Source organism: Cotesia glomerata, linkage group LG10 (genome assembly GCF_020080835.1).
Source record: "Cotesia glomerata isolate CgM1 linkage group LG10, MPM_Cglom_v2.3, whole genome shotgun sequence".
Taxonomy (NCBI): domain Eukaryota; kingdom Metazoa; phylum Arthropoda; class Insecta; order Hymenoptera; family Braconidae; genus Cotesia; species Cotesia glomerata.
In genome coordinates, this window is record NC_058167.1 from 14,216,103 (window position 1) to 14,241,564 (window position 25,462).

The window sequence follows — 25,462 nt, forward strand, 5'->3', positions numbered from 1 at the left end:
AAGCATCGTGTGACACCGATTGCAAAGTGAATGTGGTACCCAAGTTGCTTCCCAGTTCGTAATCTGGATACCGAAGCAGGTTTCGTAGACATTTTTCAATTTGTTTGAAAAAGATCTACGACTTTTCGTTACTTCAAATTCTCCACATATGTAACAGAAGCAATTGGAGTTTTTGTTACATATGTGAGAGACACTTCTTGTCATATTAAACGCTTCAGAAGCCAAGTCACCCACTAATGAAGAGCTGCAGTCACTTGATGACGACGCCTGCGAGCCTGCTTTCTCACTCTGACCAGACGCCGATACTGGGATTCCGGGTCCCTGCATCGTAAAACACTTATTACTTGTGCCTGCCATGACGGCATTCAAGCCGTTAACCCAGGGACTATGCCAGACGGTCCTGTTGCCCGCCGTCACCACGTGGAGGTGCCCTGGTTACAGGCACAAGCATTTAAGCAAGAAATCGATTCTGAGCCCAAAAAGTTCCTAGAAGTGAAAACCCTGAAACATCAGCTTAAAGAAAAAAATTTATTAACTAAAAATACAACAGCTTATTTTTATCGTGATAGGGAAAAAAATCTGATAACATTTTTAAAACGGCGAAAATTCATTAGTGGACTGTTCAGATGTAAGAAGTTTGATTGATGAGTTAAAGCCGAACACTTTCAGGACGAGGTGAAAGTTTTTCATTGCTTTGTCTAAGCGAAGTCTCAAAGCACCGACTCCAGTAGCTCATTTGACCAAAAATCATTGAAAAGTTTGTGGTGATCTGAAAATTGCTACACTAGTTAAGCCAACAATCTGGTTCACAATATATCCCTTCTTGTATGTTTGTAGGATAGTCACGATCGGAAAATTCCCTACAGTAGAAAAGAACGGCCAACAAGAAAGAATTTGAATCATGGTTCTCACAACGTTATGCGAGAATCTCTCATTAATCCTTACAAGTACTTGCTGCCACCACTTTATATCAAGCTTGACCTTATGAAGCATTTTGTCAAAGCTCTCGATAAAAATGGCAACTGTGTTAAGTACTTGGACGAAAAATTTCCAGCTATAAGTGACAATAAATTGAAAGAAGGAATTTTTATGTACCCCAAATTCGGACTCAATTCCAGGATGCTAATCTTGAGTATGAGATGCACAAGATTGAGAGAGCAGCTTGGGGAAGTTTTAAGGAAGTATCTCGAAATTTTTAGGGAATGTGAATACAAAATTGCACTATTTACAATCTCATCTTTCACACTTTCCTGAAAATCTTGGTAATTTCAGTGAAGAAAGAGAAGAAACATTCCATCAAAACATGAGTGGATGTCAATATGATGGTAGATCATTGTTGGACTCTGAAGAGAGAGTTTACCCGAAGAAGAGAGGAAACGAAAGAGAAACCCTTTATGCAGGACGTTTGAAGATAAAAGGGTGAGATATAAGCGGAGAACGAATTAAAATTCAAATCCAAAGGGTTTTGATGATATTTTCCGAAAAAATTATTTTTAAGTCTTAAGACGAAATACTTTTTTTATGCACCACAGATCGAATGATATGATTTTTTATTTATTTTGAATAATAACTCGATTTTTATTATATTACATTTGATTTTTTCCAATTTTCGGGGTTTTTGCACATTTGTTTGATGTTTTCGAGACGTCTGAGTTATAAAAGTTGGAGATTTATATGTCGTCGATAAACCTACATGAAAATCATCATATATTTAGCTCAATACATTTTTTTATCACAATATTGGGAATTTTTGTTTTTTCGCAATTTTCATGGGTTTTTCGGGATTTACTTAGACTTTTAATGGCTGCTGGTCTGAGTACACTTCAGATAAGTATAAAGCAGATCGAAATACATGAAAATCATGCATAGTTAGAATCTAAAAATTTTTCAATCACCAAAACCCCCAATTTTCCCGTTTTTTCGGTTTTACAGTTTTCTCAAAATCCTAGGGTGTAGGGGCCAAACGGACCTCAAATTCGGGTTCAGCGGGTCAAATTACATGGGGATATATGTGGCGCGTCCCAAGTACAGACAACTTTTTTTTTGTGTGCCGGTGTTGTTTTTTCGTACAAATGGAAGATTTTCTAAAATGGAGTTAGACAATTTTCTAATTAGAACGTCGATATGTAAGAGACAATTTGACAAATTTATTAAAATTTTTCCTCTTCTAAAAATGGAAAAATTATAGACTGGAATATTTTCCAATATATATTTCCCCAACGTATCAATTGCTCACCAGCTCACATAACAAAACAATAATTCCAATTAATAAAAATATTCACGTTACCAATTATATTCATAAGAACAATAAATATTTGCATTTAATTAATAAAATCAATTATATACAAATACATACATGACGCACTCTTTGGACATAGTATCTGTAAGCCATTAAAATATACATGAGTCACGTCTCATTTTATCCGATAACATATGATTCGTACGAACAATATTTTTCCTTCTAACCGTATAATCGGCAGCTTTTTGCAGGAAACTTTTCTGTTCGAAAGTTTTGATTTTCGTATCTGCTGCTTATATAAATATAAATATATCGGATATATATCGCAAGCTGATGATATCAAGAGGCTGAAAATCCCATGATCCCTTTTCTGGTTTCGTATGCGACTCGAGAAAACGTGAGATAGCGTATTGTATGGAGACGTCAGTACTCAAACTCATACATCAAATAAGCACATGTGTGTGTATTTCTATTTTGAGTACGTCGCGTCTACTAGACTAGACTTACGATCTAGCATCCCGTATTTCATAGCACTCGTCGACGCTAGAGGGATCCTTCTCTCGCTGTACGTGCGACATTTCACTGGTATAAAGATATAAGTATAGTATTTTAAATAAATACAAGTATTACGGGATGCATACATACATATGTAAATAAATATTGTGCAGTGTAGAGGCAGGTGAGGGTACGCATGTTGACTACGCAACTTGTATTGAGCTTACTGTGCAGTAGTAGTAGAAATGCAAGTGTATATAATAGTAAAGAGTAAATATATAATAAGAGAAAAGGAAAATTGGATGATGTTACTTCGTTTATGCATACCACGCTCGTATCTATATCTCATGTGCGCCATGTCTGTCGTGTATAGATGGATACAAACTCAAATAAAATAACAAATACAGGAACAGCGACAAAAAGTCCAAGTAAACTCACGACTACCAGACACAAAATAACGAGCTTTATTGAATTATTTTCTGTCGTTTTATGGAAAGTTTCTAACGCACTAGGATGATAATTCTCTCAGGTGTTTATTGAGTGAACATTTAATTTTATTTACAATTGCATTTAAATTAATGAACCGAATCAATTTTTTTATTTTAATGCTATTTATTTACAGATTAATTTATTTAAAAAAGATCAGTCAAAAAGTCTATTAGTAACACAAATTGTGTCGGTTTTTTTTGTTTCGATGTTGGCAATAGGGAAAATAGCATTGGTAAGCGCGCGAAATTTAAAATTTAACTCTTGACACGTGAATTAATGCGTACATTACTTCAATAAATTTTCTCAAGCATTAATAATATATTTTCAACTAGCAATAAAAGAATTAACAATTAATTTTTTTCCGATTCTCGGATAAATGCAGCAATTAAATTATTCAAATTTTTCATGCATAAAAAACAGATAACTCAAATGATTTAATTTAATTATTCATAACCAATTATAAACAGAATTTTTCGCAATCTGGTATTTAAATAAAAAAATCGGTGATAAATTCAATTATTTAGCAGTCGAGGCTCAACTCGATATGTATGAAGCCCGTTTATTTAATTTTTATCATTTTTTGGTGTCCGTTTTTTTTGGCTGTCATGTCAGGGAATGAATAGCATTTTTCAAACGTCATTACACAGATTTGCGTGATTTTTCGACTTTACATGGATGTATACACAAGTTTGTGTCAAAGAAGTGGAAAAGAGATAGCCAGCACTCATATGTGTGTGTACAGATGGGTTGGAAGGGGAAAAACACCGAGCACCCATTCATCCTAAAGCTCTCTACGTAGAGAGGCATGTGTTAACGATTGACGTAACGACGTAACACGTGTGTGGAGTACATACTGAGCACGCTGACGACTCATATGAGCTCACTACTACTTTGTCCCACTGCAATATATGCACCAACAGTGGAATATACACTCTACAGACCGCGAGGTCGCTTTTCTCTCTCTTGTTCTCGAGGGCTCGCCAGAATTTATAAAGCTCTGGAAAATAAATCGAGGGTCCAAAGAGAATAAAAATTTATGAGTTACTAAAAAAAAAAGATAACCGTGTATCAAGTATTTTAATAATAAACTCCCGAAATAATATTTGAATATCTTAAATATTTTCTGCACCAGTAAATTTATGATTCACTTCATACATAATGAAGAAGCCAAATGATTTACCGAGATATTGATTACAGAAATAAAAATAAAGTTGGTAAATGTAAATATGCATGGCTTCGATAAATTTTTTTAATACTTGTTCGATAAATAAGCTTTTTTGTTCAATATTTTAATATTTTATAGGAATAAGTTTTAAAAATTTTGAGCATTTAAATTAAATGTTTTTTTTTTTTCCAAAATTTCCGTCTATTTAGGCCTATAAAGTTCTAATTTAAGCTTTAAGATAAAATATTTCAGATACGAAAAAATGTTAAGAGATTTTTTTTTTATAGAAAATTCAATTCTCTAGAAAAAAAAGTTCTCATCAATTTTTCTATATCGCATATCGTTTGAATGTAATTCTTGAAAAAGTGATTGAAAAATTTTCACCTTTTCAATTTTTGAAACATCGTTTTTTAGTAAAGTTCTATTATTGGTACACAGAAAAAAAAATGTTCTTGAATCAAGTATATAATTTTGAAGAACTTAATCTTCTTGATTTAAGTAGAAAAATTCTTGAACTAAATAATTTTTCTTGATTTAAGGAAATTTTGATTCAAGAATTTTTCTCGAATCAAGTTAATTTTTTTTTTAGTGTATATTTATGCTATCTCTTGGAATTTAAAAAAAATGTAATTAATAAAGCATTGTTAATCAATGAAGGAAAAAATTATCTGTATAAAAAATTAAATTAATGTTTTTTCTGTTAATTTTCATCACTTTTAAATTATTTGAAGTATCAACATTTAATTAAGCGTTGCTTGCAATTAATGATCGAATAAATACCATTCTCATTCCGATGACCAATTAACTATGAATTGGTATTTAATGATTTTTTATGTAATTAATAATTAATTATCGATAGTTAGTTAGTACAAAATAAAAATTTTATCGGAATGTTATAATAAATTTTACGAGAAAAGAGGTCACTTGAAACCTGAATGAAATGAAATAAAGTAAAAGGTTGAAATGTCGGTATGGTCACTTTATTAAGTTAATGTCAGGTAAGTTGAGAAAGGATTTAAAACATCTAAAGTACGTTTATATCTCGGTAAAATCACCGAATTGAAAAGCTCGGGCTTTGTAGCACTTTCATTGAAAAATAAAAGTGCATCGTATAACAAAATAATGGACGTCTTTTGCGGCTGCACCGACTTACCAGCGCAAGAAAAAGTAAGAGGGGATTTAGAAAATCGGATTTCATGTCAGCAACAGCCGGATTTATATAGACTTATATAGGTATATAAACAATACACTGGTACACATATTATATAAATGTACACAGTGGAAAAATAAATAGAAATAAAAAGTCAGATTAAACTTTCTACTGCACGGATATTTTTTAGGATTACAGATAGCCCGGTGTAGAGATAATGATTATAAAATATTTATAAATATAAACAAATAGTGATGACTTAATTCGACCTTGCGGAGATGAACCGAGACGCCTACTTATTTTATTTAGTAACTTACTCTTACTCTTATGACCTCATCATCACTAATGAATTTTATCAAGAGCTCAAGTGTGTGAAATTTTAATGCAATTGAGAGACTGATACACATGTGCATTTTATACATTTTATTTTTTCAAGTCTTAAGTAAATTAATGAATAATTCATTCTTATGATTAAGATTTATTTTCTTCAGCAAAATATCACGCCCAGGAAAATGACTCATTGCTAGGTTGAGTTATGATAATCTCGTCTATTTGTTTTATAAAAAACCAGTAAATGTCAGTTGATATAATATACATACAATGTTTCGTAATGGTCCTTTGGACCTTTTCTGTGACTCAAATGTTAAAAATAAATTTTTTTAAGGCTTGAAATATGTTATCAATGTCTCGTGATTGAAAAATGTTGATAAAATTTTTTTGGAAGCAAATTATGGACATTAAAAATACGAAACAAATCATTGAAACTTGAAACCATTTTTGTAGGAAATTTGATCATCGACAAAAAATTTTCTCATTAATTTTTCTGTATCTCCTATTTTTTATAAAATATCCGAACTTTAAACTCTTCAATAATATTTATTTGGTGCAAATCAGAATATTTTTATACGATTTAAAAATCAAAGTTTTAATTTAAATATTGAAGTAACGAAAAAATGTACAAATATTTTTTTTGTAGAAAATTTAATGCTCTTTACAAAAAGGCCTTATCAATTTTTCCATATCTCTTTTTATTTAGATACGATTGATTATTTAATATTTCGAACAATGTTTGTATCAAATTAAAGAATGTAATTTTTACTAACACAAAATAATAGGTCATTTATTCATAATGGAAAATAAGATATTATTGTCTAGAGATAAAATTGGCTAGACGGTTTAAACCGATACATTATTTCCGGAGATTTTAAAGCTTTGAGACATTTTTCCTCGAAATTTTCTTGACAAGACAATTTTACAAAGACGTTATTATTAAAGAAACTAAAAAACTAATAAAATAATAAATAAATCATAAAAATAAAAATAAGAATCATTGTTTCAATTCAATCATTTTAATTTGATACTCAATGTTTAGCTAAGATTAATTTAAAAGTACAAAGTTTGAACTTTTAAAAATTAATACTAATGATTGTGCTTAATTATAATGTATTTTTTAAATGCCTTTCAAAGCGCTTCTCGTTGCAATGTAACATATAATTTTCAATAATTGTATTCATGAATAATTTCCATTTTGATAACAAATTTATGCCTGTTAAAATTTAAAAAAAAATTGAAAATAAAATGACCATTGAGGCAATTTTTAGTACAAAAAAAATTATTAATATATAACTTTGTATCAATATAATTCATCAAATATTTAGTGTATCAATTTGCTAAATTTTGCGCACTAAAAATAAACTTATTATTGTCATTTAACCGACGATAATAAGAGTATAAAAATAAAATTATTATGTCAAAATTAGAGGAGACATTTATAACATTAATTACCAAGCAAGTACCAAAATGAAAGTGGTTCATCTAAGGATTAACCTACCATTGTAGGTACAAAAGTTATTAACAAGCTAAAAGGTGTCTGTCGACAGGTAATTTGCTTGCAGCTCACGTCAAAACGATGAGTTTCCGACCACGATACGTGGATAAAGTTCGTCAGACAAAACATGTTACCTTCAATATTATAAAAATAAAAATATCGCCGTTATTATTTTTAATTATCATTATTTTTTTATTTTTACTTTTACGACCAAAAGTTTGTTATTATTTCATACCGACAATACTTTTTATAACCAATAATAAATGCCGCTAATAAATTGTTTACAAGTTCAGTTGTTAAATGTTATCACAACTGTTACTTTTTTTACTGCAGATAAAATTACAGTAATAATCTATTAAAAATTTACCTCAAAATTTTCCTTTCAATGTCACAAAAATTCACTTTTTAAAAAATAAAATTTTCTAATAAACTGTCACCAAGTCATTTAAAAAAAAAACAACAAACAATTAATTTTTTTTAATAAAAAAAAATCAAATAAAAAATTTTTAAATAAAACAAAATTGAAGGTAATTAATTTATTTTATTAATAAAAAGGAGTGTAACTAAAAATAAATATGCGGTAGATAATCTTTCGAGATATTGTTTAAAGTTTATCTATAAGAGCGACAGAACGTCCGGAGTGCGTGGCGTGTGCGCATCGACTGCTAACTAACTTGAACGCGAGGGAGTTTCATCCATGGCCGAGAGCTGAGAGAAGAGAGAACCACCGCGAATGAGGAGGAAAGAGGACGATATATATATATATATATATATATATATATATAAAGATAGATATTTATAGAGACAGAAGAAGAGAAAGAACACATAACAGAGGATATTCCTATTTCTATTTCTCTCTTCTATTCTAGCTTCTATATAATAGTCTACTATAAGAGTAATAGCGCGTATATATAATATCGGAGTGTCTTTCTCTTTCACACAATTGTAAATGTACACTCTGTACTTAGAGTAAGGAGTACGTAATAGTACTAGTGGTGCAGAACTACACTACTGAAGACTACGATTCGTCATATTGTATCCTTGTCTTTACTTTAAAAGTCCGTTTCATCGGTTTTTTCTCATCCTCCTTTTTTCTAGCTGCCTTCTTTTTGTTTTATATTTTTGTTTTTTTTATTCACGTAATATCAAAGCATCCATCCCCACGTGGATTTCTCATTGCCACTTTTTCTTCTCGAGCTTTAATGTTTTTTTTTTTTTATCTTTCCTTTTGTACTTCCAGAGGATAAAATAATGGCAAGTGACATTATTATTAAGTTTTACTATTTATAGACAGTGAATTTAATTGGGAAATTTTTTTTTTTTTGCTCCTCATTAAAAATGAGGAACCGGAAGTATTTTCTTTAGAAATGTGGGAGTCGAACACTATTTTTTTTTTGTTAGAATTAAAAGGAAAAAAATTATTAAAAAAGTTGACAGTTTTTTAAGATAAAAAAATTTGAGTTTAATTAATAAGTTTGTCGGAAGTCGAAATAGGACTCTGGTTGAAGCTTAAGCTTTAGATTATTCTGTAAAGTTTTTAAGAAATTAAAACTGGAATCACTCGAACTCGAAACACTTATGAAAGTGTACCAGCTTTTAGATAAGACTTAATTCCTTGCACCAGAGACTGAGAATTAGGGATTGACCTGGAAATTCAACCAGATAAAATTTTGTCGGAGACTTTTGAAGGCAAGAGACTAATATATGAAAGATATGATATGATATGACGTTGATGAGAAAAAATTTAAATCCAGGCGGTCAAAAAAACTAAAATTGTTTGAAAGCTTTAAAATGAAATCCCCTGAAATTTTTATTGCAAGAGAAGTGTATAAAAGTGGAGAAAATAAATAAAATTAACGCGGGTAGAGGTTTTTTGTGTAGCAGTATTATATGATAACTTTTTATTTTGACATTCTCGGGTTTCACGGTGTATATAATCTACTACGAGAGAATGTCAGTTAAATTTGTTTTGCTTTTACTTGCTGCACTCTTCTTACAGTACGTATAATATAATATATAACACGTATATACGAAGAGAATGGAGCCGAGGGAGTAGAGTGTGAAGTGATTCTTTTCTATTTTCCTTACTATACTCGAGGAAGTGTAAAACACTTTACGGACTCTTCCTTTACCCTTTTCGATACCTGACACCTGTACTGTCTTTTTATAACGTTCTATCTGAGTGTTAAGCTTCTGGTTTTTATCACCGTCGGGTTCTTTACGATTTTAACGAAAAATTACGATGATCCTAAGGTCAGTTGGTTCTTTTTGCCCGACAATATTCGCTCTGCACTAAAACTTTTAACTTTTTACTTAATATCAAAGCTTAAACGTTTCTATTTAAGTGGAAAATTTTTTTTTTTTTTTTTTAATAGCTCAATAATTACTCGTAATTTCTTCAAAAGAAAGTTTTAAAAATAACTCACGACAAGATGGAGTTTGGAAACAAAATGGAAAAGTTTGGTTCGCCAATTGTGGCGCTGGAGTCAATGGCGCGAAAATTTGAAATTGAAAATTTTAATATCAATGTTTTTTATCACCAAAAACATAAATCGGTCTTGTATTCAAATAATAAACGTATTTTACAGCGGGAAGCTCAAGTTTCTTATTCTGAGGTTGCAATTAACGCTCCGCGAAGTCGTGAAATGGGAGTTTATAATTACGACTTACTTCTCACCCCAGGAAACTAAGTCGGAACATAACAATAAATAATTATAACACCAGTATTTATATTTTTACTTAGCGTTCAGTATTAAAAAGATTATTTTGAATAATGTCAGCCCAGGAAAGTAAAAATATGAATAATTGAAAAAGTAAATGCTTACATTAATGTAATTAAATGTAAATAAAATTAAAAAAATATATATATATTAAGATTTAAAAGTGCGTCGTCTAATCTATACTAACTGTATAAATAAATTTATCTCGACTAAAGTTAATTCAAGATTTAAAACGTACTTTTCTCGGTACTATAATTGATATTAAAAATTAAAATTGACTGAGACGTCTTATCCTCTTTATAAAACACTGATGAGTTTTATTCTCGGGAAATTAACACCGTGTAATTTAAAATTTTAGTACAAGACTAAAGCTTTAATCAAGGCTATTATGAATTCATAAATTTATAAATAAACTTTTTGGTTATTTAATCGAAAAATTACGGGTATGAAAATAAATAACTAGTTATATATTGTGTTAATATATTTTTAGTGCAGAGTTATAATTTATAATATAATGTTTATGGATAATGTGTAAGCAAGAAAATGCATCAGCGCACCGACATCATGTTTCACGCGCGTTCATGCTAAAACAAACGAATTTATCCACGATAACGAGATAATATCTCGAGGGATTATCAAAATGGATTTGTAAATGCATACATTGTTATATATGCTTCGCTGTATGTACATATATGGAGCTCTTCTACTCACTCATTCACTTTCCATGCGTTATATTTGAGACTAATGGGTGGGCTAAATTTTACAGGATTATTCGAACCACAAATAATTATATTTTACTCTAATTATATGATGTACAGTTAATGAGGATTATTTTTCATTTCAACGAACTATTCTTTACTATCATGAGATAATTTTTTTTTATTTCAGTGGCAGTAAATTAAAATTAAAAAATTAGACCCAATATTTTGAGAAATAAAAAAATTTTTTTGAAGCAAATTATGGACGAAATATTGAAGATGCATAATTTGAAAATTAATGTTTAAAAAAAAGTAAATTCCTACTGGAACTTTTTTATTTAAAACAAACTTTGAATCGTCACGCATTGGTTAATTTTCTCTTGCAAAAAATTCTTAGTTAATTTTATAGTTTTACTTAATAAAAAAGCAATCGAGTAAACTTGCCAATAAGGGATTAATTAATGAACTCAGTGAAGTATCGAATAAAAGTATCGAGATCTGAAAAAAGTTTCAGATAAAAAAAACCAATAGAAAAAAGTTTTAGAGTTGTGTATGTGAGACGTGAAACGACGATGAATGTGCGCTATTAAGAGGAAATAAATGAAAAGTCAGTTGTTAACTAACGATCGCGAAAGAATCAACTTTAAGGAATTAAAAAACAAAAATAAAACCCGACAATATTTACTGTAAATAAGAAAAGAATTATGTGTATTGATAACAGTAAATGGTTTTACGTCAAGACAACAAACCAACCCTGCACTGACTTTTCAGACTCTGAGGAAGACAAGTAGTCTGGTACTATACTCTTATTGTTAGATCGGTTAAGGTACGGGTGTGGCATCGCTGCTACTGCTACTCTACTACTGCTGCTAATGCCGCATTGTTCTAACTTTTTCGATTAAAACTTCCGTTTCCGATCCCGCCTTTTTTATTCCTTCATATCATCCATGTTTTCGCGGCTTAAAAATGTCCGGGATAATTATTTACCAGGGTTGATTTTTTACCTGAATTAAAGTAATATTCAAATCACATATCTTATTTCTCGTATGTTTTTTGTTTTATAGCTTAATCTCTTTTCATTCTTTACCAAACTTAAAAATTTTAATTCCAAGTCAAATTTTATGTTTTTTTATCGATGAAAAATATGCAAAAAATTGATAAAAAAAATTAATTTAAAACTTTTTACTAAAAACTTCTGCTCTATTTGTTGAAAATAAGTTTAACAATGTCAAGAAGCTACAGAAGGCGCCCTCTGTTAGCAATCTATTTAACTAACAATGACAAATTTTGGTTTGTTTACAATTTATACATGTGTAGTTATCACACAAGTCAATCAAATAAAATCGCCAAGTTTTTTTAGAAATTTGATATAAATTGTTATTTACAATTTAACCTAATAATATATTATGTATATTGTGCGTAGATTAGGTTTTAGGCTTTAAGAAGGTTGGCGCAACAAGCAAAGAGTGTGTGCTGACACACGAACATCAAAAACCTATCCATAAAAAATGTAATTAATTAACATAATTAACAATAATATTTCTAAAACATCACGATAAAAAAATGAATAGTTTTATTATAATCTAAAAAAGAATAAATAAAAATATTTTTTAAATGTGTAAATTTTAATATGACCATTCGTTATTTGATCTCGAAATATTCGGCTGGTATTTGCATAATTTCCTCGAGTAAAAGATCGTACGAAAGGATAAAAAACTCAAGAATTGAAAAAAAAAGACTTCAATCATCTGATCTACGTAATTTGCATAGCAAAAAATGTGTATACATAAATAGCGAAAAGTACTTGCATTTTTTTGCATAGAAAATTTTATCTCTAACCTTTTTATATTCAACAATTTTTTTTGTATATTTTACCTCCGGCCTTCCTCACTCCATACATCCTATATACTCCATCTACGCTATTCAAATAAATTTGAGGCCACTGATAGCAGAGATGAGAAGAGTAATGCGAAAAAAATTAATTGAGAAAAAAGAAGCTGAGTCTGATGGGATTTGAGGAGGCAATTAATGGGTATAAATTATAATTGAAAATGAATAGATTTATCTCGACTTCATGAGCGATCTGCAAAAAATCGTATAAATATTTCACAGATTGACAATAAAATTAATGGATGATTTTTTGGTCTTCGGGATCATAAAATAAAAGTAATACAGGGATATTAAATAAAGATGAATGAAAGTCATGAAAGTAGATCGATAAAAGATGCAATCGAGCTGAGTAGAGAGCCAACAGGCAAAACTTATAGTCCCGACTATAGACATATACGTCTGAATGATGGCTTCCGTTCCGGGCGATGCTCTAGCCCCGGACTTCCTTATCGGCTGGATAAATCGAACGACGATTCTGATTAATCGGCTGCAACTTTTCCAAAGCCTTCTTGACTTCTTTTTCTTTAAAAAAATTCACAAATCTTTTTTGCTACCTATATTCTTCGGTTTTCTTCTCCCTAGTTTACTTATTTTTTAATACTTTTTTCTTTTGAATGAAACTTTATTTCTATCAAGTTCTTTATATAATACTTTTTCACCATTTGTTTGCGACACGAAACTTTTACAAACTTAACTTCTGTATTTATATGCAATACATAATAAAAATTAATTTCCATAAGTTTTCAATGAAAGTTATAAATATATTAAGTTTGAATATTTTCATAAAAAATAATAAAAGTTTATGAAATAAGAAAGTTTTGTAAAATCATAAAGTATTAAAATTTTTACTTTCTTTCAACCGAAGCTCGGTTACAAGCGTTTCTACTTTATCGACAAGGTCTTTAAAATGGCCGCGAGCGCCATTTTATCATACACTCAATTTTTTACTTTGTTTTTAATATTAAAAATAAAAAATTACGCTTTACGTAACTTGAATATTATTTATAGATTTAATTATACGATTTTTCTTTAAAATTTAAATAAATACTTCGAGAATAAATTTATTATTTTTTATTTGGATAAAAAATTTTATACCTCTAAATATTTATAGGCAATAACTCTCCCGCCAAACTAAAAAAGTAATTGCATAATCCGAATTTATCTGTGAAAAAAAATAGCAATCTTCATAGTTGATATAAAAATAATTAGATTATACATAACTCATATTTATCACGCCGCGAACAGTATAGGCAAAGTAAGATAAAATTTATCTCAGCCACGGACGGACTATGAAAGCTCAGACTTATTTTCCCGTATTTTTTTCCCTAGCTCAAAAGTTTATGAATAAGAATTTGTATCTGGATACAATAATTTTCTAGAGTATTGCTACCAGATTTTGTCAGAGTTGCACTTGTAATATTAAGATCAAACTTGAATCTAAACTACGTATTAATACATCAAAATCCCGAAAAATATCGTTCTCAGGGCAATAAATCATGCAAGTTATTATGATCATCGGTTTGTTTTATTTGCGAAAAGTTATTTGATAAAGCTCCAGATACTTCATATGAGATTTTAATCAACATGTCCTCGGGGAATTTATTTCCATTCAATTACACCCTCGCTCTAGCGTGGTAATAAAAAAATCCATGCCGTCAGTTGTAAATGAAAATGAAATAAGATCAAAAGATTTATTTGGAAAATGTGCATTACATATGTGAATAAATATATATATGTGAATATTTATCAGATATCATATCATACAGATATTTTATTAGAAGCACATAAGCTCATATCGATGAAATATACCGTTAAATGTGTGGAAAGAGTTTTACAAATGGATTGGCAAACTCACCGCCACTGCCAGCTCTTTTAGCACTCATACATTTATACTTTGTTTTATGCTCTATATAGATATATACTCGGTTTATTCGTTCCGTTCTATTTCTCTCAATGATACTTATTCTCGTTTATACAGTGTATATACAATATATATGCATCCTCTCGTCATTATTACTGTTATCATTATCAATCTAAAGAGTACTTTGTATATTTGACTTCAATTAAGCTATTGAAAATTTTTAAATATTTATTCCAGACAATCTTTTATAATCCTCATTCGATACATCTACAAATTTATTTTTTTTTATTATGAATACTTAACTTAACCTCTTCATTTTTTTTATAAATACTTCAGGGAGTTCGAAATTGAATATTCATCTGTCAGCGTTTGTTCGTGATTCGTTAAAACTTTCTTTTAATTTTTTTATAGATTAAAGATTGTACTAAAATTTTTGTGTCAAGCCGGAAATTTACAATCGAATATTACTTACGAGTAACTCGATAATAAATTTCAATTTCGTTACTTATGTTATGAGTTATGAGTTATGACCAAAATCGGGCGATAAAAGCCCAGAAAATTGACGAAGGGTTGGCATATAATCGACAGATGACCCTCATCACGCTCTGTAGACTCAAATGTTTTAATTCAATAAGACGTAAGAGTCCAAATGTTTCGCGTATTAAATTTTCAAAAAATTTAATATTTTATAGAAAAATTTTTTTATGAAATTTTGAACTAAAAATTCCTTTGACTCTAAAGAATTGTTGCATATAAACCAGAATTTTTTTTCATAAAGAAATAAATTAAAAAGCTAATGCTGTTTGCGCGTTAATTAAAAAGCGATGACATATACATCCTATATTGCCGTAAAAAAATACTGAAAAGTTATGAATAAAAAAGGACACGGATCTGTGCACTTTTAATCTGTCTAAGCTCAAAGGGTATTTGTACGTTGATATAATTAGCAAGAGGAGTAGAGAATAGTGTACTCCTGTAACACACTACATACGTGTCATGATGAGAGTATAAGTGGAAAAGTCCAACTGAACTAACTAAAATCCCCCTGTGAAGCTTTTGTCCTAAAAGGGGGATATAATAACGTTGAGAGTAACCTTTTTGCTGTATTTGCTCCATCAGGATAGGATAAAAGAGAAGGAGCAGCAGCTAGAGATAAAATAGGGTTACCCTGTAACAGTTCAGACTTTTTGAACGAGACAGATCGCTGCTCTTGTGAAATATACGTTTCATCGAGCTTTTCGCGATAAACCCGCTAAGTCCTTTTCTTTGCTCATCATTGCTTAGTTTTGTTCGAATGCGGGAAAAGATAAGTATCTTTTGTAAATTAATATTGCCACTTTCCGTAATTAAAATTTTATTTTATTAATAAGGTGGGTTTATCATACATTCAAGGAGGGAATAGAGAATTTTCATCAGTGGAAACAGACTTGGATGGTTGCGGGGAGAATAGTGTGACAAAAATAGTCACGTTACTTTTAATGTTAATTTTTATATATAAGAAAAATAATTTGAATTTAATTTTAGTCTTTTTCATTGAGATGAACGTACTAACTTTATTATTTGTAGTTTTTTTTTAATTATTTAATATAGTAATATTTGTTTATTTATAATTAAAATTACTCATTTTTCGACAAGAACAATTTTTTTTATGTCGACTTATAATAAATTTTTTCTTCAAAATATAAACATTAAATTTTATTATTTAAAAAAATATTTCATCTTTTTTTAGTTGAAATTTTTTTTTTCAGTAAACTTGATTAATTTTTCTAATTTAATTTTTCAGTCTAGAGTTTTTTAATTTCGATTAAAACTACACTTACTCATTGCAAACAAGAATTAGTCGTTCAGTACAAAGATAAAACGTCAGTACCTTAATATTTAATTTTAGAAATTAAAGTGAGCTATAAATGGGTAAATTGAAATTAAAGCTATATATATTAACAGTCTCTTTAGACTGTCGTCGTCATTTTCCCAAACTGTTTGCTGAAATTTAATCTATCTTGGGAGCTTCATGAATAACATTTAAGGATTCACTTTAAATGTTAGTTGAGTTCGCAATAGAACAGAGCAACAAATACTTAGACTTTGTCTTTATCTTTTTCATTTCAATTCTTCATGAAGCCGATTTCATTCTATTCGCTTGTTTTAATTTCCATTTTAGTTTTCGTTTTCGCATCTTTGTCTTTGAATTTAAGCTTTAATTTCACCAGTACGAGAAAATACCTGAATATTCATTATTTCAATCGCAATATCCGCTTTTAAAAAGAAAACTAACTAAAAATTGCAAGTGCGAGCACAAAAACCAGCCATCGATTCGCTAAATGGCTTTTATTTTGTCTTTTTATTTTCGTCTAATCGCTCGAGATTAAACATTTTCTGTTTTAATATAATAATAATTTACATAAGTAAATAAAGACCGATAAAATATAATTTTTTCGCAAAAAAATATAAAAACAAGCTTAATAAATATTTAAAATAAATTCTCAGAGGAATTTATGCGCTGAAATATGTAAATATAAATAAAAAATAAATTTATACTGATAAAAAATAGTGTATATGAAAATAACGATGTCGACACTCGAGCATCGAAAGATTGGAGAGGCCCCGTGTGGATTGTGGAACATCGTGATCTGAAATTCACTTTAGCAAAAGCTCTCGCATGAATGGAAATCGACGACGTAAGCAGTCGAGAAGAAGAAGCACCACCAGAAGTAAAAGAAGAAAAAGAAAAAGGAAAAGTCATGAAAAAGCCAAAATAATAATAACTGTGATGTTATTATTGTTACTGAATAAACAGATGAAAATAAATACTTAAAATTGGACAAAAAACAGCAAATAAATGAAGAAAAAAAGTTGTTCTAATACTGAGTCAAAGTGAGGAGACAAAGACAAAGTAAAAAAAAATAAGCGCGAGTATAGTGTAAAAGAAATGTAGAAAAAGGCCCGAGGCTTGAACCATTTATTTTAGCGTTCTACCCTTCGACTTGGAATTTCACATTTCTTCAAGTTGCTCTTGAAAATGCACGACGTCGGGCTCTCAAGACGAATGCACAACCATCCTCTTTACTCAAACTCCCTCAAGGCGTTTGCTATCTTCCTACCAAACTCGACACGCATGAATGCACTTACATGCGCAAGAGAGCTTTTTCCCTCCTAAATTTATAGTCACATCACCGATATTATCATGCTTTTATACTTTTACATTTACTTCGCTCTATATTTTGAACCGAAAAAGGAATTATTTTGTATCAGGTTAGATTGAAGTGCATTAAAAAGATGCAGTCTTTGATGTTGTTAAGCTTCTGATAACGTATCTTTAAATTATTTACGTGCAGAAAAACTGAGTTGAGGAAGAGCTTTCAAAGCTTTTCATGAGGAACATGTTTATTAAATTTTGAGAAAATCTCACTTATATGATGGTTTATTAATAGCTGTGCAAAGAAGCATGGACGTTGTTTTGCTGTTCAAAAACGGAATAATAATGGTTAACCATGATTATGACGCGGGAGATGTGTTTTTGCTTTATAGCTTAACCGCAATGAAGATAGTATACTGTTTTTGTTTGTTTAACTGGAATTTATGATGGTTTGCCGGTAATTTATGTAAAATATAAGTTTTTTTATGATAGAATGCTAATATTGTCTTCAAAAAACATTTATTGCTATATGGATAGTTCAAAAGAGGTTTATAAAAAATTTTTTAAAGAAAAAATGTATTTTATTGTTCAAACAAAGCTAAATAATGGTTAATTTTTAGACAAAGCTTGTTAAAAAAGCTTTTTTAAGATGTTCAAAAATGGTTCACTGGTTAATTCTTCATCAAATAAATATTATTATTACATTAAAACCGTTCAAAAATGGTTTAATGTAAATCTTGAATGTAAAATATGTATTTTACTACTCAAATAAAGCTTAAAATGGTTAATCATAGACTTTATATCTTGGAAATGCTTTTATGAGAAGTTTAAAAATGGTTCATTGGTCAATTTTTCAAAAAATAAATAATTTTATTGCTTAAAAATGGTTCAAAAATATGATTTAACAGTGAATTTTGTACACAATGAACATTTTTTGTTTCTAAAACATCAAAGTTAATAACAATAACTGGAAAACTCATAATGCTTCTTGCAGAGGATGTAATAAAATATGATTCAGCCTCGATTTACAGTAATGAAAAAAATATTAACAGCCCATTGTTTCATTTTAGCGAGCTTATGACCCAACGTTTGGTTAGTTAATAAAAACCTTTCGGGAACGAGCGGCCAGCGAGAGCGAGAATTATTCGGAAAACCGAGATGAATTTAATTATTATAACCTCTAGTTAGTTGTATATTGTGTTTATAGCCGTGTTGGTGATTCGGTATATTTTTCTGCGTGAGGGTGAATAACATGGGAAACGGGAAAAAAGGATTGATGAATTATTCTCTAACAAGGGTAATTATTACGAGCATTCATGCAAAAGTTTGTCTCAATGAAAACACGAAACATTTTCACTATGCAAACAATAACAAAGAATTATTTGTTTATGCTTTTTTTCTTTTTGTTTCAACATATAGATTCTAGATTTTTTTAAATAACAGATCAATGCAACCACTAGCTACGGGATTAACAACAAAGACTTGCGGAAAACTTTTCGATTAGTTTAGCGAATAAATTTGTGAAACGGGTTTCAAAATATTTATACAAGCAAATTTAGTAGTTTATTGGATAGTACGCTTTTAGGTTACGCTGTTCCTCTTAAATTCAGTTTCTCTCTTTACCTCCAGTTTCCCGTAGTCGCATCTTGATTAAATGGCGGTTAACAACCCCAACAGCGCGACAAGGGTGTGTCACGCCCTTCTAGTAAATCCGGTAGGTTTACTCGTGCTTTCCGATTCGGACATGAACAGAAGTGCCAGCAAGTCCCTCTTTACATCTTCCAACCTCTCACTTACACCCACTCAAGCATCTTTCGCACACTCTCTCGCTGCATCCCCTGTATTGCCAGTTTCCCGACGAGTCAACGACAAAGACAACACACATTATCCTCAGAATAGAAATTTTTATTGTAGATGTACAGCGCAACAGAACAGGATTTAATAGGCTGGTGCGTCACCGCTTTTACACCACCGAAATTATTCACGATAAGCCAAAAAGGGGTGAGTTTATATCCCCAGTTTAGTTTTTATTTTTCGTTCTTGTACTTGCTAAATTTTTATCTTTTTAACCACTACTACCCGCTGGGCTTTACGGACTGGATTTACCTTCAAAAAATTTGAATAAAAATAAACCGACACTAATATTTTATCTATGGATTAGAGAATGGACAGTTTTTTTGGAAGGATTTTTCTTTAATATTTAAAACAATTTTTTTTTAACATCAAGCATACCCTCCTGCTCCCATAAAAATTTTTTACGCTAAAAATATAATAAATAAATGAATAATATATAAAGCTGTACAAAAATTAGCTATGTATTATTTATTTGTTGACATATATTTTTAATAAATTAAAATACATTTTTTTATAGAAGTGTGAGGTTTTTTAAAATGAAAAAACATTAATTACACATTTTTAAAAACCCGACGAAAAAGTTAATTTATTCAGCCTTTTTTCCGATCCCACTTTATTTAATTTCAATTTTTTTATTATAAACTCAGTAAAAAGTTTTAATTAAACCCTCGTTTTTTCCACCCTCAAACTCAACGTCCAATACTTTTACATTTACCCTTTTGTAGTTGAGTAAAAAAAAGTATACTAAATTGGAAAAACAATAACCCTAAGTAACCTTTAGTTGGTTAATTAAATTTTAAATTGACAAGTGTACATTTCCTTGGAAGTTTCTCCGACAATAAATTAATTATGACTTTTTTTTTTCATTTTAAAAGATATTTTTCCGAGGATTCATTTAACTCTCGGCAGGTAATTTAGTGAAAATTAAAATTCCTTTGATATTAATACCGATAGAATATCAATTTTATTATCACTAAAATAAATCGTAAATCATAAATAAAAGTTGGAAAATTTTTTTAAATTATTAGAGATCTGTTCTCATAATTTATAACTTCCCACTCATAAAAGTAACTCGTGAAAATTTATTTGAGCTTAAATTTTTCAAAATAAATGCCCCACCATTATTTTATTTTTTTTTTTATTTTATATATTATCCGAGCGATCGATAATGAAAATAAATTCAAGGATATAAAGGAGATATAGTGTAGGATAGGTCACACATATATTTTTATTTAAGAAGAAATAAAAGTAAGTCGATAAAGTTTGTGCTTTGAATTTCAAAATGAAATTCCAAAGTTTTCAACGAAACTCAATATTTATTAAATATCTTTGTTATTGTTTTCACGTAACACACAGCTTTTAATTCCTGTTCCTGAAAAATATAATCCCAAACAAAAATAAAAGCAATCCATTTATTTATAAAATAAATAGATGAAATGTCAGTCACTTGATACCTTTCTAAAAGCTTTTTTCTTCTTTGATATATTTAATATCGTAGCTTTAGCTTTGAAAAGTTATAATACACATCCTCAAAATGTATCGTGTTTCCTGAATTGTGTGCTACTGAAATTTTCGTTTACGTTCGTGCACACAACATCCGGAGGTTAAACCGTAGACATTCGCCAGTGACCTGACCAAGTTGTATATTAAATACATAGATATATATTTGTAGGTGTGTGGGTGTATATAAAATAATATATAGTGCTTATAACATGCGGATGTTAAATTTCAGTTTGAATTGCGTGATGGAGAGAATAAAGTTAGTGAAGAGAAGAGAGGCGAGAGGAGTCCCGTGAGTCCTGTCACTAGCAGACTGCGGGACCGAGAACGCTACACCATTCCACAGGGCTAAAACCGATCCCCGTTGACGTTTCTCTGCGTTTACTCTTCGCGGAGCCCTTTCAACCCTTCCTGGCTATGATATTCTGTTTATATTATTTGAATAACTTTATTGTTAATATAACAACGACGTGTTTTGATATTTCTTCAAGAATTATACGTGTTAATTTATTAATTAGCTTTGTAAAGAAGTTTAATTCAAATTTTTTGTGATGGAATTTTACTTTTGATGAAGTTTTTAAGTTAAATATTACTAATCTATTGAAAAAATAATTTTTTTTTGGTTTTTATTAAAAAATAACAAATTCGAAGTCTATAATTTTTAGTTTTATTTTATTGAAGATAAAATTTGAATTTTTAAACATCAAATTTAATTTTAAAAAATTAAAAACAATGTTATTTTTTTTTATTTTGTATTTTCGACTGAAGAAAAAATTTTCTTATTTAAAATATCTAAAAAAAAAATAAATTTTCAATTTTAACCCATTTTAAAATGTAATTAATATTTTTTTTTTAGTATGTAAAAATCATTTTAATTAAATTTTTGTCGAATGATTTTTAAAAAAACAGTTTCTAAAATTAGCTTTTAATAATTTAACACACACTGATAGAAGGATTTGTTTATAGTTAAAAATATTTGTTAATATTTAACAAATCATTTATTAGAGACCACTTTTTAGTCCTTAACAAATATTTCTTAGTATTTAAAAAGATTTATTAATATTTAATAAATGAATATCTGATTTATTAAATACAAACAAATCATTTTAAATACTAAGAAATATTTGTTTGATACTAAAAAATGGTCTCTAATAAATGATTTGTTAACTATTAACAAATATTTTTTTAATATAAATAAATCCTTCTATCAGTGCAATATCTCCAATAATTATCTTCAAATTCCCATTTATAAAAAGTTTCACGTCCCAAAACTAAATTACCAAAAAAAGTTCCAGGCTTGATTTTTATAATGAAATAAAGCCGTAAAAACCACAAAAACAGGAAAGCACAGCAATACCAATTTGTAAATAAAAAAAAATTTAGGATTTGCATGTCTGTGGTCCACCAATAAAAATTCCCAGTAGCTTAGTCCTGTCAATTAAACTCTAAACTCTATTGACCTGGCATTATTTTCATTTGTCTAGTGCAAAAATCAATAAAATGCTCAAAAAAAAAAAAAAAAAAAAAAAAAAAAGGAATCATGTACGCTCAAAGTCGGGTGTATTTACGGGGTATTTACTGAAAGTCTGGATATCGAGTCCCGGCTGGCTTTATGGTCAGCGTTGAAAGATGAAAATTCCTCAAACGCTTTTATGCCATAAATTTGCGGCAGTATTAACTAAACATACCATCAGACCTTCACATACAGAAAAGCAAACAGCAATTATAATTATAATTAAAGGATTTCGATAGATTTAAACTTAAAAGTGATCTTAAAAAAATTAAAAAGTAAACTCGATTTTATTAAAGTAAAAAATGGAAGTGAATTATGCTAATGTATTGACTTGAACTCTTAAACTTATAAATGACACAATTTTTATTAATTGAACCGTGAGACAACAAGCTACAAATAAATCCGACTTGCGAGTTTACGAATTCCGTTCTCGAGCATAAATTTTTAAGTGAGCACGCGCTGTAACATCGTATGCAAAATAAATATTTGCTCTCTTTATTACTGTTTAATGCGATCACGGAGTTTATCATTAATGTTATTGTTGTTATTGTTTATGATTCAAGTGTACAAGAGGATTTAAACGTCGTTACTAGAAGCTTTGGAATTGAGGAGTGTTCTCAGGAATCAAAGGATTATATCTCTATAGAAGTATAAGGGATAGGACTAGAGACGCAATTTGCATGAGTACGCTAACCCAAGGGGAAATCTCAGAATGAAGGTGTTAATTGTTGAAGGTGTGCTTGCTCATGTCTTGTCTAATACGATTGACGGCATGACTGGATATTGAGTGCGTTTACGGAGCCGGAGAATATACACTCGGGTCGTATAATACTGACTAGACTAATATCTCCTCACGTGTAGTTTTAGTCTACGTATGTATGCATGTATAGATCGATGTTGTTGTATGAATAAATTAGATAGACAGATACTACACTAGTTGGTATAAATTTTAGGATTAAGATTCAACAAGGGTTTATTAATTAATCCCAAGGGTTACTACCTTCCCTAAATCTTGATTAATCTGTATTAGCTCAATATTCTGGGATTGATTTATTGAATATGCTGATTTTGGAATTTATAGACTTTGTCCATATTTAATCCTTGTTTGAATTATTCATAGTTAATGAAGAATTTATATTGTTTTGAATTGATAATTTTTATTATTATTGTAAACAAGTAATTTATTATAAGAAAAAATTTAATTTAATTTAAAAATTTAAAAACATAACTTTTTTTTCAATTTTCCGAACTCAAAATTTATTATTTGATAAAACACTTTTTTTAATATTTTAAAATTGGGAATTCTACAGAAAAAAGTTAGCAAATGTCACAAATTATTTTTTTTTATTTGAACTTTGAAAAAAAAAAACTTTTTTACAAATTTTTAGTTAAAAAAAACTTAAAAAATGTCAAAGAGTTTTACATTATTGATGCGCATGTGCATCATAAGTGATCTAAAAGGTCATCTAAAATGGAATATTAAAAAAAAATAATCCAACACTAATCTACACAGGGAACTAGAATAAAAGTTAAATTTGTGTGTATATATATATTTATTACTTAGAAGCACTTTTCAACTGAACTGTGCCACTAAAAGGTTACAGAATCTAAATTTAGATGGGATATAGGCCCTCCATTATATACTTCACCCATTGGGCACGAGCGATAAACAGGCTTTCGAAAACAAAGAAAATGTATATATAATAATAATAGCAATTGCTAAAACCGCAGAGAAATTCAAGACTTATTTTAGGTTAATGCAAGATTAAACGCTTAATAGCAGGCTCGAGCCCGAGATTAAGGACTATAAACTTAAGAAACTCGTTTTATTGTTTGGAAATGGTGCCATTGCGTTTTTCTTTGTTTCATTTCATTCCATTGAATCTTATATTTTTTAATTTCTTTTACCTTGGAGGCTGCATGATGATGCAGATGAAAAATTCTTTTGGCTGGTCACCGCCAGGAGCAGCGGAATCGCCGTTATTTGAAATGTTTTTGATTTTGGAACGTCTTGTTTCAAAACACTGTAACTTTTAGCACGTCTGCGGAATATCGGAGAGTCGAGAAAAGTGTCATCGTAGTGAGGCATTGTTTTATTTTATGATTGTTTCGTATTATAACCACTTTTTGCACTCATTATTGTTAATTTTTGTTTATAAATTCTAAACAAAAAAGGAAATACCGATATTTTACTTCTGAAGAAGAGACAAGAGATGGAACGAGACACGAAGTATCAGGGTTCAATTCCCGACGTCGATCATTCAATTATTTTTTTGACAAATTCTAATTTTATACAAAAATAATGAAAATTTTTTTATAAAATCAACCTACTGAGTAAAAATAAATACATTGAAGAAGAAAAATTATAATAAATGAACGAGGAAGTGTAATACGAGCAAATGACCGCATTGAATTTTTTTGATACGTCTGTGGTTGGATTAAATATCTAAAAACTTTTTCAATCTTATTTTTAGAATTTTTTTCCAATTTTTTATCAATGATAAATAATTTATTGGCAATTGACGTTATTATTAAACTGTGTTAAAGTCTGAAAAGAGCGGTTTGGATATTACTTAGCGCGAATGACAGGGCTAAATATAAATATGTTGGAATTTATAATGATAATCCAAAAGTCTGTCTATTAGTCTCCGCGCGACTATTCGCAAGCGTCGTCGCGTTAAATTAAATAAAGTGAATCCCAGCATTAGTAAATAAAAATAAATTAATTGATCAAGTTATTTTTGGTCATCTGAATTTCCAATTTTAGCCAAAAAAATTTACAAGCTTATTATAATTATTCAGACTTAAAAAAAAATTTTTTTTTTTAATTTTAGCGAATTTGCTGTCACGTCACACTTGCTGATAACAAACTACTGGTGATAGCCAAAGTATAACATATTCTCTGAACCGATTTATATCCACGA

The 25,462-nt window shown here is 29.5% G+C and overlaps 1 protein-coding gene across 5 annotated transcripts in view; it reads right to left on the reverse strand.

Moving 5' to 3' along the window:
• Positions 1-25,462, reverse strand: part of LOC123273452 (guanine nucleotide-releasing factor 2) — a 71,129-nt gene that overhangs the window by 36,279 nt on the left and 9,388 nt on the right. For 3 of the 5 annotated variants that reach the window (XM_044740854.1, XM_044740853.1, XM_044740851.1), the window contains exon 1: positions 24,447-24,794. The exons of 1 other annotated variant lie outside the window; for it this stretch is intronic. In XM_044740854.1, the coding sequence (XP_044596789.1) occupies positions 24,447-24,627 (181 nt within the window). In that variant the 5' untranslated portion in view covers positions 24,628-24,794. Of the gene's footprint in view, positions 1-24,446; positions 24,796-25,462 lie in introns of those variants that run through there. One more of the 5 variants, XM_044740852.1, reaches the window with a different exon arrangement.